The sequence below is a fragment of the Falco naumanni genome, chromosome 3 (assembly GCF_017639655.2).
Source record: "Falco naumanni isolate bFalNau1 chromosome 3, bFalNau1.pat, whole genome shotgun sequence".
Classification (NCBI taxonomy): Eukaryota; Metazoa; Chordata; class Aves; order Falconiformes; family Falconidae; genus Falco; species Falco naumanni.
Window position 1 is genome coordinate 53396962 of NC_054056.1, and position 19128 is coordinate 53416089.

General features: G+C 35.8%; 1 protein-coding gene across 1 annotated transcript in view; it reads right to left on the reverse strand.

The window, feature by feature from the left end:
- The window catches only part of ZNF407 (zinc finger protein 407), a 344373-nt gene that overhangs the window by 299787 nt on the left and 25458 nt on the right, over nucleotides 1–19128 (reverse strand). The window contains exons 2-3 of the mRNA XM_040585938.1: nucleotides 12857–17725; nucleotides 6928–7042 (exon numbers count right to left, since the gene is read on the reverse strand). Coding sequence (XP_040441872.1) covers nucleotides 6928–7042; nucleotides 12857–17690 — 4949 coding nt within the window. The 5' untranslated portion in view covers nucleotides 17691–17725. The remainder of the gene's footprint in view (nucleotides 1–6927; nucleotides 7043–12856; nucleotides 17726–19128) is intronic.

Consider the following 19128-nt stretch of genomic DNA (forward strand, 5'->3'; position numbering starts at 1 on the left):
ATCGTGAAGGAGGATGTGGATGCACTGTGCACCACATCCTCTGAGATTCTGGGGCGTTCCAATGAATTGAGCAGTAACTACTGAAGAAGCTACGTTACAGCAATACATTTGATGCAAGTAAAATTGGACACAAAAAAACCAGATGCCCCAACAGACTGCTTCAGCCATCAATTCTTAGATTAAATTTGGTTAAAATTGAAGACATTCCAATAACTTACAGTTAAAAGGTTTAAAGCATAAATCAGAGCCTATTTTTTCCCTTTTCGGGTAAAATCTTGCTTCTCTTACCAAACCCTGTAGTATTAGGGAAGAGGTATTCATTGATAAAGATTAGGCTCAGTTATTTATCCTCTAAATTTTAAAGTAAAGTTACTAAAAGCAACAAGGAAAATCACAGCTGAATCGGGACCTTGATGCAATTCCTACACAAAACTTATTCAAAGCAAGAATAAAGCAAATGTAAACCTTCTGAATTCTGGATATAAATCCAAGTCACGCACCTTAAGCCCACCAACAAAACAACCCAACCAAGATTTTAATCAAGCAAACTTTTCTCCCTGTCAGAACCAACCAGCTGCACCAACAGCTCTCAGGCTCCCTTCTTCACATGGTAACCAAAACTGAGCCAACTTCTGTGCCATCTCCTTCTGCCAGCAGAACTCCGTTTTTAACAGTATCTTTCCCAATGCTTATGTCAATCCTGCCGAGCCACGGATTATAGAGACAGAAGTCTCTTTTTCAGTAGGTATACTGAATTTTAGGACTGCCGCTTGCCTTAGCACTGTTAAACACCGATTTCTGCACCACCAGGCTGTTTCCCATAAGTCACAACTCCAGCCTTCTCAGGAAGGGCTCAGATCCTCCCTGCGTGGCCACAGAAGGTGGTTGCTCTCAGAGGACCCGTTCAGAGTGAGGTGCTTGTGGCCTGACAGAAATACACACATCCTGGACGTTAATCAATCTACAGTAAAGTAAAAAAAATAAAAATAAAAAATGCACATCTGTGAAAGCACTAGTTACACCTGCCGCACATATGATAGTCACACGGCTGTGCATCTTGATAACTACCACTTGGAAGTGCTGCAGCACAGGTGCTAGTCTCAATCCCCAACCACCTCCAATACAAATACAAACATCCACTCTCACACGTATGTCCCTTACGTACCTTGTCTCTTCAGCAAGTACAACTAAATCATTACTATAAACCAATTTAGCATACAAGCTGCTAAAACTGCATTTTGTTAAGTCAGAAAGTTGGTCCTGACTTTTCTGTATCAATTGTAATACCAGTCTCCAACAAAAGAGTCCCGCCACCACCTGTACCCAAGTCTCCTGCTCGCTCAGTAACTGCAGCCAACTCCATGGCAGACTTCCAGGACAAGAGCCTTGCACAACACACCACAGGATCCATACCAGTTGTCTGAAGATGCCGGGAGCTTTTCTGAATAAAAGCAAATTGCTTCTATTTGAAGCAGTTTTCTTAAGTAGTAGAAATAAAGACCATGTACTGAAGGCCAGTTCACAAATCTAATATAATAGATAACTGAACAAAAATTGGCAAGATAACGTAACACGTATGTTACCTTACTCCATATATTTTTCTAGTATTTTCTTATTGATTTATTTAATGTGCAAGTTTGGAAAGCTGTTAGGTAGGTTCACCTCATTTTTCTTTACTGAAGTAAACGTAGATACAAGTGTATGATAGGACCAAACAGGCAAAATGCAGATAGAAAAACTCAGAATAGCTGGATCTGGAACAGTCATTTCACATGCACTTAATTATCTCCAATCTAAAGAGTTGAACCAAATACATATTTTTTGTTTGGACACATATGTAGGTATGATGTCTGTAATTAATTGTTCGTTCAAAAATGCAGTTTCACGATGCATTTGATGATTTAGGTACACAACAGTTTTAGTTCTCAGCGTTGACTAAAAATAGTGATTTTAATTTATTCCTGCTGCCTACAATTACCCACAACCATGTATTTTTAAATATTTCCAGCCTATAAAAATTACTAATTTTTGCCACTTGTGTTTATCTGCATTTAGACTTTGATTTGGATAAATTAAGCTCTCAAGTGTTCCTTGCTTTATGAAACTCTGCATGTTGTACACTTCAACACAAATAAATGACTTCTACCATTAGAGGTTTAAATAATGTAATGTATTTCATGCTCAGCCTGAAGCTGGATTCCAATGAAGTTGCTAATGCACGTAATGATTAAGTGTAACTCAAATACTAACTGTGTTGTTGAAAACATGACAGGCAATAATTTGGTCTATTATATTCTGCCATTTAATTCCCTAGTACAGACATTCTCTGACACGTTATGAAGCAATGATTTACAATTATTCAAGCTGCAAAGGTCAGAAAGTGACATTATAATCATCTACACAGAGATCCCTTCTAATGCACAAAAACTAGGTAATACCACACAAAAATAGTTTTACTAGAGTAGCAACTTTCTATTTAAATTTCCCAAACTGCACAAGTATAAATAATTAATTTACATTACAGTACATTAAGGCATCCTTGAAAATATGTTTTTCCTGCTCCTACCAATAGACTTATGAATAAGTCTTTTTTGCTTGCTAAAAGCAATCTTAAGAGCTGACTTTCACTAAAAGTAGCCTGATATTAACAGTAATCAGTCAAAAAAAAATCTGAAAATCTAAAAAAAATTTTAGAACACAACACACAGGAGTACACCCAATTTTTTTGATGCAGCTGGTAAAAGCACATTCTTGTCTACAAAATACAAGGATCTATTACCCACTACACTCAATAAAGGCACGTATTTTTCTTTAGACATTCTCAAAGCAACCAGTGTCATTAAAATACTGAACTTTATACAGATTAAGATCTCTAAACTATTCTTTGCATTAAAGCAGCAGCAAAAGTGAAGTTATTTCCATGCTTGGGACACTATAACTCTCTTAAAAGCTTGTTGATATGAGGCTTTAAAAAATAACTGAATTTACCAAAACACTTATTTAGCAGAACATGTTATAACAGCTCCAGACTTAATTGGGAAAAGGAGTTTCAAAGCAAATAGAGCACTGAGGAGCAGAAAGTGAAAAAGATTAATACCTTCATCCACCAAAAGACCAAAACAAAGCAAATAAACGAGCAATAAATAATAATAACAAAAAAAAAACCCCACAAAAACCCCAAAACACAAGAACGAGCAACTTCAGCAAAATAAAGAAAAAAAACCAACCTTTTCCACCCCTCTCCAAATTCCTTTGTGTATAGAGACACTTTTATTCCTTAAAATACTTGACTGCTTTATATGGAATAAACATAATAAAGACATTGTTACAAATGTTCTTTCAATTTTTAAGTAGGTAGCAATAAATGTTTATGTGCATGTTTTAAATACTGAAAATTTTCCTAAAAATCCAAACCTACCTTATACCCATCCTCCTTAGCAGATTTTTAAAAAGTCATAAAGAAAAAAAAAGAAAGCAGCCGCCACTCTTACTTGAAGCATGTAACTACATCCCCAAAAAAATCTGTTTCTGAAAGCAAAGGCCAGAAAAAGGCAAAGGAATAGTAGATGCACTTTAAAATCAAACATTAATAAATTCTGTTCAAAATCTGAAGTGCAGAACAATGCATTTTTCATGTTCTACCTGAGACATAAAATTTGAAAAATGCATGATAAACCTTTTCACTGCATTTCACCAGGCAAGTGAAACAAAAATTTTAAATGCTGGGCAACCAACATTTGCTCATCTAACCCAGGATATCAGCCAATTTCGGATCCAGACTTTCAAAAATTAAATTCAAATATGCAGCAGTTTGCTACCCACAGAAAATAGATACTACCTCTGAAATAATGGGATCTATTTTATAGCTTTGTGTATGGAAAAGAAAACAATTAACACACATCTGCGATAAGGAAATGAGTAGCAGACTGTTTATTCCAAATGTTAAAACATTAGCAGTGTCCAATTTCTGTGTCATCTAGTTTCTGCTGTGCAGCTGAAGAAAAACAAATCCTGAACTTCAATTAAAAAAAAATAAAACAACACAGCAAAATTACTGCCTTTTTCAACAACTAAGTGAATTATATACTGTGTACTTTGTATCATGTAAATATGAGGATCATTTGAAATATTAAGACACAGCAAACCCTCCCTAAAACAACAACACAGATACTGCTTTTTTGCTTTTTTTTTTTAAGACAAAAATTTCCAGATAATTTTTGTCTTTAAAAAAAAAAAAAAAGTGGTATTTTGAGACCACACTAGACCACGATGTTGCACTGACATTTCACCTTTAAAAAGTGCCCAAGCAGATTCAAAAGCTTTTGAAATGCAATTTATCCTTGCAACTAGCAGAGGGCTTATTACTATGAATCTAAAAGTCAGAGGATAGAATATTAACTACTGTAGAAAAGAAAACATAGTGCAGGACCTTCTGTTTGTGACAAAATTACAGAGTTAATGTTCCTGAAAGATCACTTCACCTTTTAAAGCATGATTTTTAAAAAGGTAAAATTTATAGCAATTAAAGCTAATGAAGAAATGCAGCATGAGCTGCTTATGTTCAGGAACTAATAGGTCCACTGAGCATTTCTAAGATTATTTAGCCATCAATGATAATGAATTGACATTGTCAGTGGTGTTAATGTACCAATGCTCTATAGTGCCACTAATCCGATAGCCAATCCTAGCAATTTATTTTTTTTTATGTTGCTACTTTATTTTTTTAACCTACAGTACCCAATCCTTTCAATTAAAATAGCAGAAATACAGCACAAGCTATTACACTTTCTTCTCTTCTTCCACATATAAGGATGGCATATTCATTATTTGGACTACGGTTCAAACTGCTCTGGTCATTCCTCCTTCTTCAAATCCTGCTCAATTCTTCAGGACTGTTAGCTACAGTACAAAAACATCTTTTCCAATTAAATCAGTGTTAATATATAATTCTTAAAATACACTTTTGGTGCACATTAAGTGAAATGTGATGATTATTTAACCAGGTACATAAATCAGATTTTTGTAAGCATTGTGCTATATGTCACTTCCGTTAACTGTTTTGCCATATCTAAATTGCACAGCTTCAAGTTGTTGATGAAAATTAGCAACACAATATGACACACAAACGGAAAACAAGTACCTGCTTGGCTACCAGGTATGACGTGTCAGCAACATACAGTAAGCAATCAGTTTAGCAAAGTGACTAACATTCAAGTCCACAGTTTAAATCATTCACACATTTTGTTCTCTCTCTTGCATACCCATCATGAATTGCAACTGACAATTGTGTAATTTCTGAGGCAGATTCTAAGAACATGTCAATCCTGAAGTGAAGGAATGAGTTTTTGAAAAAATGAGGTAGCGCTTAATAATTTTAATTCTCTTTTTATAAAAGATACGGTATTAGCTATTTTGAGATTTTTTTACTTTTCCTCTCACAATTAACATAGTTAAATAATATATTTTTTCAGTTTAAGTTAAGGTAATTGAACAAAGAACCATTGTCAAGTTTGTTGACAACTTGTAAGGAACAGAGTTTAGCCTTAGCTAAACGGTCTTATGTCTCTGTAGTTGTTAACTATCTTGCATGCCAAATTCTTGACAATTCATATAGCAGATAGTAAAGAAGATTTTTCAAATATAAAATAGCCTACCAAGCTTAACATTCATTTTAAACATGCTGCAAAATAGAGAGTAGCACAAGTTATCCCACTACCGATATTCAGTAGACTTAAGAATTAGGCTCATACATTTTTATTTCTTGTTTCAAGAAGTCAGCAATTAATTTTCTTAAGTGAGTAAAAACATCCAAAGTATCTCATAATGCTGCATGCAAGATTATTTGAAAAACAGAGATGAATCAGTGAAAATCACTCAGCTGCATATTCAGCTTAACATTCGCTTGTCCTTTAAAATGTGTAACTCACTTTGTCCTGCAGTAGATCAGTATACTAAGGCGAAAAAAACCCCCACTCCTACTGAATATTATCCCCAACATCACACCACACCATTCATGTGTGCACTGCATCATCTAATTGAACCTGTGCTGTTCTACACATTAGCCATAAGGCTGCTATAGCAGGTTACATAGGTTTGAGTAAAATGTTTTTATATGATGCATATATTAGTTAATTTCTCCAGCATAATAACATTAAAATATATTTTTAATCAGAACTAGGGTATTAAAATCCAACTTTGAATGTCCTATGATGTACCATATATGCCATGGCATTTTAAAACCTTTTAAACATTTCTGCTAAATTAATTAGTTTTGCATTAAGGAGTCTCAATGCCTCCTATTAAATGCAACACATTTGAAGGACAATTAAACATTATGAACAATCCTTCTGAGGAAATAACGATTAAGTAAAAAAGAAAAACAAGATTTTTTGGGTAACAAACAAGAACACAAGCATACATAAAAGACTTCAATTTATTTTTAAAGTCTTATGCCTGCAATATTTTAGATCCGTTTGTTGGAAAATCATTCTTCTGTTTTGTTTTCGTAAAGAATGAAAACCCTAATGGAGTCCAGAAATCTGTTAATGGTACTAAAATTATAACAGTATAGCAAAAGAAAAAACCCCACACAGTAAAGTCTATATTATATATTTTTTATGTCTTTAAATGGAATTTACAGTTCTCCCTGGCAATGTGAATGAACATCCTATAATTTAGTCAATTTACAGATTACAGGTTCAAATTGACCTTGTAGCCCATAAAATTGCTCATCTTCAGTGCAGGATTAGAAGTGGGAAAAGAATGTCATAACTGTATTTAAGGAATTTACCATAACAATGGAAAGGAGGATATGCATGCATAATTTTAGCCACTCTTGCTCACATCACAGTTTTCAAATCTGAAACAATGCATATCCTGCACTCTTCTCCTGGTTAACCATGTTGGAGACTGTTTCAATTTACTCACCCACAGACATGACACTTGTATTCCCTCATCCCAAGGTGCCTCTTGACATGGTTTCTGGCATCTCCGAGCTGAGCTGTTGCAAAATGGCATATCTTGCACTTGAATGGCTTTGATCCTAAGTAAAATTTAGCATAAGATATGAGTTGAATTAGAATAATGTATCACCCACGGTTAAAGAAATAAAAAATCCTGGAAAAAAATAACCTTTAAAAAAGCCTATCCCACATTTAACCTGTTTGAGATTTTTGCCTAACAGAAAAGGTATCTCGTACAGAAATTTATAACTCCCAGGACACAGACAGTATATACTATACATTACTCATTAAAGTTTCCTTAAGTTCAAGATCACGGAAACTGTACTCTTAACTTTTAATAATAAATTACTCTTTTTCATTATTACTTAAAAAAACCAAAAAGCATTAAATTTGGAAGACAATATAGTAGGTAGATAACCTTTCAACAAGACAGCAAAAGTTATTCTACACCTTTCTCTGTTTCCAAATGCTGAACCTCAGGTAATGGTCTTAAGGTGGCTTGAAATAAGATAAACTGCAAAACGTACTTGGTTTTTAAGCAAGTATATTTAAAGTAATTTTACAAGTCTTCCGACTTTGAGTAGATTTCACATTAGCACTGGTATTTCAGATTTGTTCTGTCACACACAGAAAATGATTCATCACCTAGCTACTGTAATGACATGCAATGTATGAATATACAGTGGATAAAATATTATGCCTTTATGACTGTTTTATGGTCAAGAATTTATGATTATTCTGCAAACCAGAAGTATTGACATTTTGGCTATTATTTATTTCAAGAACAAACTTTAATATTAAATGTCTACTGCAGACCAAAGAACCCTGAAATTATTTCTCCAAGGAGAAAGTACCAGCCTATTTCTTGTACCACATCAGTTCAGCAAAAAGTCAAATTATTTGTCTATCTTAATTAACAGCAATCCATTCTTGAGGGTGGAAAAACCATTTTTTTTTTACTGAAATAGTTAAATTGGGCATATGTCAGTCCCCATGTTATTACACAGCAACACCATTCTAAAGCATGCTGTAGTACTTTCCAATTTTCTGACCATTAAATCCTTAAATCAATAAATCAAAATCATAGAACTGCAGTTAAAAGTAAGTACAATATGGTCACAGAGCCTCCATATTATGTTTAGTATATGTTTTGTGAAGTACTTCTTCCAATACAGTTAAGCATAATATGAAATATGTGATCTTTAATAAATATACATAAAGAGCTCTGATAAGAAAAATGTTGCACTATATCATACTTGATCAATGAACCTTTTTGCTTTGCCCTTGAAAACAGAATATCCTCCAAGAATCCATTGATGAAATTGAGGATCTTAGTAGAAAATTTTAGAGTCTTAAATTTCAATTTAATTCCCAAAAGCTGACAAAAAATGAAGCATTTAATTTTAATCTTCTAACTGAAATAAAAAAGTCAACAGTACTAAGCACGGGCAGACAAGGTTGAATATTTCACAGTTCAATGACAATGAAGCCAGATCTCTTAATACTTCCATTTCTACTGTTGGAAGTAGATGTAAAATATATTTAGCACCTGAATGGTTATATCTAGTCAGCTTTATATGTTTAAATGTCAAAAGCAGGTTGAGACTGCAGCTAACAGCAATCACATTCTATCAATCACACTGAAAAAAAACCCCGGTTTATTTAAATGATCCTGATAAAACTAAATTAATCATTAATTTGGTGACATTTCAAATCAACACTGCATTCTATAAAGAGACCCCATGCAAATAAAAAAAGTCTAACTTTGCATTAAATAAAAAAGTATAAAAAGTTGATGTTTTAACTTAATCTTCAAGACTAATTGCACAATTAATAACATCAAGGCCACACTGCAGAGGATTTTTGAAATCTGTTGGTGTTTATACTGCTCTTTTTTTGTCATACAATTCAAATACCATGTGGATTCAATCCTGTGTTCCCCTAGTTTCTCTCCTGCTGGTTAAATTGTAGATTTGTTCCTCATTCTCTTACTGCAGGTGTCCCACAGTGTTTCCATACAAGACCTTTGCTGTTTTCCATTTATGTGACTCCTTTGTGAAGAACTCAAGTTCAGACCAATCGTAGCTACGGTGTCCTGACAATACAGAAATGTATTATTCTGTTGACTGCTCTCATCCAAAAATCACTGAGGCCTTGAGGGTTTTTTATTTCTTTCTCAGACCCAGAACCGAATACCTGTTAATATCTCCATTTAAACTCCATGAAAATTCAAGCGCTGGCAGGCTGCAGCTAGTACTTATCACCTGAAACAAAGGCAGCGCAACTCAATTTTAGGCTGCTGGTGCCAAATTTGTTCCAGTATGTTCTTGGATCAAAACCCCCAAAATTTTATACTTAAGACATTGCACGAAGAGTTAAACTAATGGGGCAAAATATCTGTATTTGCCATAAGGCAATCTGAAACAATGCTGAAGCAATTAACCACTTCTTAGCCATACTTGTATCGTCACAAACCTTAACAGTTCTGATATGCTGTGTTAAACATGATACCATTGAATTCATACTTGGCTTTTAGTTCCCAGAAAAATGATAAAAATACTCTCAATATATCATCTTTCCAATCAAATGAGTTAAAAATAAAAGGGGGGAGGGTAAAAAGTTACTTTACCCAGAAGTTATAGCTTGGACACAAAGTGTACATTTTCTGATGTTAACAATAAACAATTAGGCCCTTAACAAGAGAACTGGAAAAAGAAAAAAAGAAACAAAAAACACCATCAAATTGAAAATAGACCAAATTTTACAGTTCAGGTCGGACAGACACAAACCATGCTAGTGAACAGCAAAAAGACTGGAGATCAAAGTCCTTATTTTACATTAAGACAATTGAGACCCAAAACTATAAGAAAAAATCACTGCTTTATCTTTAAGCCAGCCAAAGGCAACACCATCTGCACCTGCAAGTATAGCTGCGTCCCTAGCTCAGGCCCAATGCAAAGTGAGCAGAGCTGCATGAAACACCATCATACCATTTCCTCCTGTGTTTAGGACATGGGGAGTAAGATACCACATTGAGCAAACCTTCCATTAACTGAGAAATCTGATGAGAAATGAAACAAAGATGATGTGGTTGCAGGTGATTTTTCCTCAGATGTTGATTGTTAATTAAGTTTATGGGACCTCCATCAACTGCAAACTAAAAAGTCTTCCACCTCTACTACTTTTATTTTTCTTTACACTTCCTCATTTTCACTTGTCAACATGTGATGGACTTACTTGTTATCTCCTCTCTAGCAAAGCTTCCCTTTCATTTGCAATGTGAAAATCTCCTACGTTATTTAACGGTATTTTGAAACATTATTTTTCTATTAATGGAAATCAGTAGTTGTATCTTTCTACAACTTTCCCTTCCCACCCCCACACTGAACGATCACCAGTTACTCAATAAAAAAAAGGCAAGGAGTTGGATATGGTTACACATACATACATATATAGACATATATATGCACATCTGGATGCTGAAGATTTTTTAAAAAGCACATAATCAGAACAATGAATGGGAAAACGTGCAGCTCTGCTCCTATTATGTACCTGGTGTTACCCTAGAACAGATGAGAAGCTAGAAATACCCTGCTTTGCCTCACCAATATTATAAGCCACCATATATTCACTTGGTGGAGTAGGTCAGTTCCCTCTGCTACCCCTCTCAATAACCCCAAAATATTTGTTTCTTATTCAACTGTATTCATTGTGATATAGGATGGAAGAAAAGGTTCTGTAAGAAAAAATATCACAAGTATGAAAATAGGGATTGGAAAAGAAAGCCTTCTTCCCATTAACTATTAATAAAAGTATCCGCATTACTATTTATGTGAATAAGCAAAGCATAAGAAAAGCATTGCATATAAAGGTGCCATGAGAAAGAGGGCAGATAAAACTCTAAGCTGTAACCCTTCTATAATTCCTCCATATGCACCACCAAAAAATGACTTGCAAAATGAAACGTATCCTTTTACTGCTTTGCATATTTAGGGCCATCCAAAAGCACAATAAAAATATACTTCATGATAAGACCTACACACAAGATGTTAAAAAATACACTAACTTTTACTAAATGTTACAATCAATGATGTAACTTATGTAAGTAGGGTTGCTTTGTCATATATTGATAGTTACCTCACTTTCACATCCACATTAACTTGATTTTAAATGCAATTAATACATATAGTCAAGGAAGACTAATGGACTACATTCTGCACTTAACCTGGTGGACATTTTCAAATGGCACAAGTGACCAGTGCAAACCTATTTTGCATTGTAAACGACTAAATAAATCTTAATGGATTAAGAATGATCAGCTATCAACACACAAGGGAAATTAAGTGCTGAAATGCCTACATTGATTATTTTAAATTATTAGCCTTACTCTGTTCTTGAATTTGTATGCTTTTAGTGAGCTTTAACACATTTACAAGACTTATTGACTATAATTACAAGAGAATTCAAGTAATGGACACATCAATTATAAGCAACATGTCTTGACCAGACAGTTGCATAAAGAATTCTAAAGAGAGCTCCATTAGCATCCTCCCCCTTAGTTTTATTCAGTTTTATCTGCCGTAAGAGGGCATATTAAGGGCTTATACAACTGTTCTGACCATGTGAACACGAGCGTTCCTCTGTAAGACTTAACACTGCATTCAGAGTTGGATATTAGCAGAAGCTATACAGATAACTATGTTATTGACAGGACAGAAGTAATGCTGAAAGTATTAAGTATGTGACTTATTGGCATACATGAATACTGCAGTTATAGTAAAATACTTTGAAAGGTTTGAAATACAATGTCCATGTTCCCCAAGATTAATTTTAAACTTTGTTGTCCAGTCATGCCCTTGGCTTTTCATAAAAAAACCTTACAAAACTATTTTAGGATTATGCCAGGAATTACCATTTTTTTATGTTTCTTTTTTCTTACCTTTTTGTTCTCTTCCTTGTAACCATGCACTAAGTTTCAAATACTGCATGAATTTAAACTATAGCTTCCATAATAAGCCATTATTTAAAAGTACAGTAAAATAAACCTTACAGTTTTAATGAAAATATGTTCAATGAAATGTGAATTTATTATTCAAATCCACTCATAAATTCAACCATGGAGACACCACTTGTCTAAGCAGAGCTCAGTGATTTAGAAAAGCTGTCTATTTAAAATAAAGAATGTATGGCAGGTTTATAGAAACATCACAGTGAATTTTTACATAAATTTAGAACTGCAGCTTATGCATTTTTCTACAAAAATGTTTTTAAATTTTCCACTTAAAATTAAACATAAAAATGAATTGAAAGTGTGATCAGCACAGAAACTAAATCAGATGCTACATCCCTCTGCATCATAACAGCATTACACACTACCTTCCAAAAAGGCTGACCAATTCCAATTCCCATAGCTTATTTCTACAAAAACCTCTTGCTGTTTCTTATTTAGGAATGATCTAATATAAAATGTCTATCCTGAAGCATTATGTAATGCTGAAAGTGGAACTGAATTAAAATGAAATAAACAATTTGGATATTAAACAACTGCAAGGAGGAGGAAGTTAGAACAGCTAATTGTTCTCTCAAACCACCACAGCTTCATTATATAAATTTAAGAACCAATTAGTGGTTACAATTTAGATTAAAGGGAAGGAAATTTCTCTATATGAAACAAAAAGCAGGGTGACTGCGCTTAAAATGTTCTTACATTCTCTGCCCTTTGATCACTGTATTTTCACACCCCTTTAGGTAATTTTGAATTTCACTGGGGGCTCATCAGGCAACATGAATGCCAGTTCATAAGAAATGTTAAAGAGATTAACAAGCAGAAAAAGACCAATGGTATAATTCACTCTGTTTGAAAGAGACCACTTGCAAAGACTGCATTTCCATACCTGTATGGGTACGGATGTGAGCTAGGAAGGCCATGGAATTGCTACTTCTACACATCTTCCCACAATACTTGCAGACATTGCCTTGGTTCTCTTCCCTCTCCCTGTTTATTTGCTCAGTGTCTTCCACAATGTACTTATTCACTTCCCGCAAGAGCTCTTCGTGTTGCTCTTTGATGTGGAGAAACAAGCTCTGCTCTGAATCGAAGGGCTCCGTGCACTTCACACACTTAAAGGTAGCACCCCCTTCAGGCAGCTCCTCCACGCTTGCCTGCTCATTGCGCATGTGCCCGGCACTGGCCAAGTGCTGGTGAAGGTTGCTCTCTGTGTAAAATGATTTTCCACAGAGTAAACAATGAAAATGTTTTTCTTTTGAAGGATGTTTCATGGCTATGTGAACATTTAGTCCGCTCAAACCATCTGCTAGAAAACCACAGTCATCGCAGCGAATACGTGTCGACTCCCCAAGGGAAATTCCTTCTGACTTCTTCTTTTTCCCACCACTTGGGGAAAGCTCTGCTTTCATGGTAAGCTCACTAGCTTTCACTCCACCTGACATCTGTCCTTCAGCAGAATGGTCAGTGGCCTCCCCATCTTGATGGCTTTTTAACCTCACTATAGAAGAATCAAACTTGCCAAAATTTTGCATTGCCTTTCCTTTATCATCAGCACTGATAACTGTTCCTAAAGCCTCATCACTACTTCCTTCCATGCCCTCAGCTGTTGAGCCATCTGCCTCCCAAACACTGTTATTTATAGTTACTTCTACTTCATGTTGTGCTTCCACAAGGGCTTCTTCCTCCTCCCCAGTAGGATCCTCTTTCAAACTTCTGTCACCCTCTAAACTATGTATATTTTGTACCGTTTCTCCAATGTTTCCAGTAAAATTCGATTGCTCTACTGCACTACTTGTTTCTGGAAGAGTTAGCACAAGTGGGTTATTTTTTTTCAGTGATATTTTTTTGAAAATAGATGTGTTTCTACACTCTACTTCGGGGTTTTCTCTATTTGCATCCAAGTTTTCCTCGCCTTTTCCTGAATTCAGGTTTGTGTTGCTTGATCTATTTTGATTTTCTGCAGTGCAATCATCAGCCGAGTTGAGCAGCTCCTGCCCATGCCTACTTTGCTGCAACTTGTAAGTACCTGTTTCTTTAACTGATGCTTCCTTGTCAAGTTTAACACCTTTATCTTTCTGAAGAGTTTGCTGGAATCCTTCACAAAAAAAGTTTTCTCCTCCATTTTTAGACTCCTCTTCAAGTTCACCTTCTACTGCATTTTGGCAACTGCTGCTTTTAGGCATTCCTGGAGATGCAGTTTCATCTAATACAGTACACTCAGTTAAGCTTTTACTCATATGATCACCTTCTGCTGCATCATTGGCACATTTTGTTTCACCCAAACCAGTTTTCAATTCTCCTGCACTGGGATGGTGCTCCTCTCCAGACAAAGCAGTGCCTTCTTTAGTGGTATTTGCTGTGCTTGCTTCCTCTCCAGAAGAAGAATAAACATAAGATTCTCTTCTAATTTTATGCTTCTCTGTCGCTGCATGCCTAATCATCTCTCTGCGAGTAACAGCATAGTAGTCACAAGCCATGCAGTAGTATTCAAATTGTTTTGTATGTTTTCGTTTCACATGCAGCTCTAAAGAAGATGAAGAATGAGCAATGAAGCTGCAGTGTATGCACTTGTTGTCATTTGCACCCATTGCTCTTCTCTGGAAACATGGGTCACCATCTGGAGTAACCCTTGCTGGTTCCAGAAATATACGTTGGTTTATATTTAATGGATTGCTAGTATGCTCTAAATCTGGCAGCCTACTGGCATTTACAATTTTTAGTTCTGCATCTCCTTGCTCAACTTCCTGATTGTCTAAGACAGAGTTTTCCAAATCTGATGACTGGCTACCATCCTCAACATGTTCACAGAAGGCAGTCATGGGGCTATTAACCTTCTTGTTCATGGATTCAGAATTACCTCCTTCAGGGCTAACGATGATCTCCGAGTTCTGTTTTCCCCGTCCTTCTATTTCAACACGACTTTTGTGTTTTTTGGTTGCACAATGGCGTTCCATATCTCCTTTGGTTACAGTGTAGTAATTGCAAATCTTACACAAATAGCTGTACTGATGACTGTGCTTTCGTCTGATGTGAACAGTCAAATTTGTGACACTGGAGGCCAAAAGACCACAATGAGTACATGTCCTAGAAATAGTGCCTTTGGGTTTTCCTCTTTTGGGTGCATTAGCTAAAACCAATTCATTTTCACCAATCCTTTGATCAAGTGGAACAAATTCCTTATTTCTCGGTATGTTTTCCACAGAAGAGGATGAAACTTGTATAATTTCTTTATCTAATTCTATATTCCCACTCCCAGAAACTGAAGGATCCACCACTGTTTTAATACCACCAACACCAACACAAACCTTTTCAATACATTCTTCAAAACGTAATCCAATGTTGTTTTTCCTGGCATTTTCTAGGTGCTTGCTTCTTTTGATATGCTTCTCCATTCCTTCCTTACTCAATGAGTAGAGATTACATGCTTTGCAAAGGAAGTGATACTCCTGTGCATGTCGGAGTTTTATGTGCCTTGTAAGAACTGTGGAAGATCTCGTCTTATAAAAACACTTTTTACATTGAAACTGGGTTTTATTCAGAACAGAATGCTTTAGCTCATTTCTGTGATTTATGAATGAAGATTCTGGAGTTTTTGCTTTCATTGGTGCTTCCACTTCCTTCTCAAGATTTTGGCTATTGTTTGATACTGGGTCAGCATAAGTTATCACTTGCAACGTCTGATCACAGTTACTCAATGGAGTAGCTTGCTGAAATAATGAACCATCATGTTTCTCATTTTTTTGATGATTTATCAGGTCTTCTTCTACATGAAAAAAGAGAATGCAAGTTGGACAGCTATGGGACATATTATGTACTTCACTCATATGACTTCGAAGGCCAATCACATTCAGGCTGGCAAATGAACAGAGCTGACAATTAAAGCTACAACCACCCATCTGGTGTTTACTGTCCTGACAGTGTTGCTTCATGTCTTCCCTGACTCCAGAGGAATAACTACACTTCTGACAATGAAACTGGATCCTTTTTGTATGAAGCTTTGCAACATGAATTTCCAAACTTCTTCTGTTCTGAAAAACATAACCACAGTTAATGCAAGTATGAAGAAGACCATGATCAGCAGTAAGTTTAACATCAGAATCTTTAGTATCTGTAGTGCTTGAAGAAAGGGTATTTGGCTTATCTTCAGTAAGATCTTGGATTTCTGAAGGAGTATTATAATTACTTTCAGCATCTGCTTCTAATTCTGTATGTGACATAGGGCTTGAATCAACAGGTTCAAGCTGTGTGCTGGAGATATGCTTCATGTGTACTCTCAGAATTGCAGACTTGCCTCTCTTACCCAACAAGCTGTACCTTCTTTTAACCTGCCTTTTTAATCTAAAAGACCTACTTTGTCCAAATGAAGATCTTAACAAGACAACATTTCTTTTATGTTCTCGTCTATCAAATCTCCTTGTCGTGTTTAAACTTCTAACTAGCTTTTTGGTAGTTGGAGGTAGTTCTGTTTTCTTCAAGATATTTTCTGAGGGTCCTGGTATTTCTAGTTTTTCAGTACAAACTTCACAATTTCCTTGTACACTGGAAGAAAGCAACGCTTCTTCGGTCACAGTACCGTCTTTTTGAGTGGGAGCATTTGAAGATGGTATCTTTTCAACAAGTTCAGTGCAATCGTTTTGTTTAGACGAGCTTACTTTTGAGCCTTTTGGTGCACTGCAAACACTTAATTCTTTTGCATCAACAGTTCTTGCCCTTAATTTGCTGGTTGCAGGTTTTGCTCTGACATTCCTTTCTTTGGTTGCAGTAGATTGTTGGGTTTTAAATGATTTTTTTGTCAATATCTGTACAAGTCCTCCCCGTGCAGCAAGATTTTGGCGTCGAAGGTGCGTCTTGCCAAGAAAATGAGAATTTAGGAGATTTTCTTCAGCACTCTGAAAACCACAAAGATCACAAGAAAATATCTTGGATTTCTCATGGTCTTGTTTAACATGTGTATGTAATGTTGAACTACATTCAGCTGTGCAACTACAGTGAGGGCATGTTTGCTCTTTGGATTGTTTAGAGGGGCTTTCTCGTTTATGTTTTTCTATATCAGAGCAGGAAGGTAAACAGAGATCACTTATTTTGCCTTTAAGGTCTTTCTCTGTGTTTCCAACTGTATAGCCAACACTGCTTTCTTCTGAAGATGGTAAGTTATCAGGAACAGCAGCTGGCTCCTCTTGTGAATGTTTATTTTCCTTGTGAATTTTCAATATGGCACCATCAGCACATTTGAAATCACAATGTAGGCACAGGAAATTTGCATTAAATATATCATCATCAAGACAACCAGCAAATCCTTCCTTCTTTACAGCTCCAGCTACCACACTACTTGCTTCTTCAGCTATGATTTTGTGCAATTTCCTTTCAGTATCTTTCATGTCTTCTGAAGAACTCCACTTTCTTTTTCTGGAGACATTTTCAAGCTTGCCTACTTCAACAGCATCCAGGTTTGGTGATTCATTTTCAGGCTTGCCTACTTCAACAGCATCCAGGTTTGGTGATTCTGACAGTGCCCTTTTGTTCGTGTCATTCTCTTTTCTTTTCTTTTCAAGGCCCTTGACCACTTCATCTGACATAAGCCTTGTTTTCTGCTGAAATGAAGAGTCACATCCAGCATTTTCTCCTGCTGTGTTTCTCTGGCAATCTTCTGTCAACTCAGTTTGTAAACTCTCATCAACATCATCCCTCTTCTTATTTTCCGCCCCATCCATGCTTAACATTGATATTGTCAATTGTAGGTCATTTGGCTTAGTACCTATAAAAGAAAAGAGTTATTATTAGTCTTTTACACACAAGTTAAAAGACTCAAGTAAAAAAAAGAAGCAATACAGCAAATTAAAATCACAGCAGAAAGACAGACACAATGAAAGATACGAGGCTACATTTTCAGCATGGCGTCTAAACTTAAGACGTCTAAAACTCAAACCAACTGCTAGGTACTTGGTTACAGAGCTCTCGCTGTGATAAGCACCGAGTGAGTGAGCACTAGCTTCCATATTTTTCATGTAATCAAGTCATTTACTACATGCTTGAACTTGGGCAGAGAAGCCTAACCTTTGTTTCTGGAAGCGTATTTAGAACATGAAACACTAACAGCTTTCAAGGAACCAGCCATGAGATGTTCAACTCTTCCTGAACTAGAATCCTGGTTCTCAAATTTAAAAGCTCCAAGGAGGAAATGGTCATGACCACAACAACAAGGTTAAACATTGTAAGTATGAAGCTTTTTTTCCTTCCTCTGCTTAAGATTACCTGCTGAAGAGAAAGAGGGAAAACACAGATAGAGCCATGTACTAAAAGAATATGCCTCAAATATAATTCCCCATCATTACTAAAATATCCTCTAAAACTTCATTTCCCAGGTGGAGGAGGGGGGTAATGAAACAGGCACCCAGAGAAGGGCAGCATCTTTGAACCTCAGCACAAACTCTAACCATCCAAATCCAGTTACGAAAAGCTTTTGCTCAACTGCCCAGTGTGACCTTCCTGCTCCCAAAAAGATGTCACCACTAGAAAACCAATGCTCCCAACACAGTTTATAAGAGGGATGGGGGTAGGAAATCAGATCTTGACATTTATTACCTTTTCATTTTGATATGAAGCGATTGAGAATTGAGAATGCATTTCATTTTAACAGATGATTAAATACTAAATGTTTATCTATGTGCTTTAGACTATGATTTAAACATCAATTTGCTGCAGACCCAAGTATCCAGTTTTTTGTTCAGTTACCCATTGAATGAGGCCATGACCACAATTGTAAGTACTTTCTGACAAGATTAAGTAATTGCAGTGTTGATACAGACAACACAGGGTACAAAAAACTAGTCAAGTACATGCTAAAAAAAAATGCTTATTTTTGAGGACAAAGTAAGAAAATATTAAATTGAGGAAATACACTCAAATCAGTTGGACTTATTACCTATGGAAGTAAAAAAAAATGCTTTTCTGCTTAATAATTTATGGAAGGCCTATAAGGAATTGAGTGCACAGTTGTTGTATATATTGAACAGTTTTTCAACTGCAGGGCTACTCATAGAGCTAAAGTACTGACCAAACTTATACCAAGCTAGCTATACCTACATAACAAGAGAATAACCACCTCCAGATCACAACAGCCCTTTGGAGGACCCAGATATTGCTTCTCTAACTGTGGTT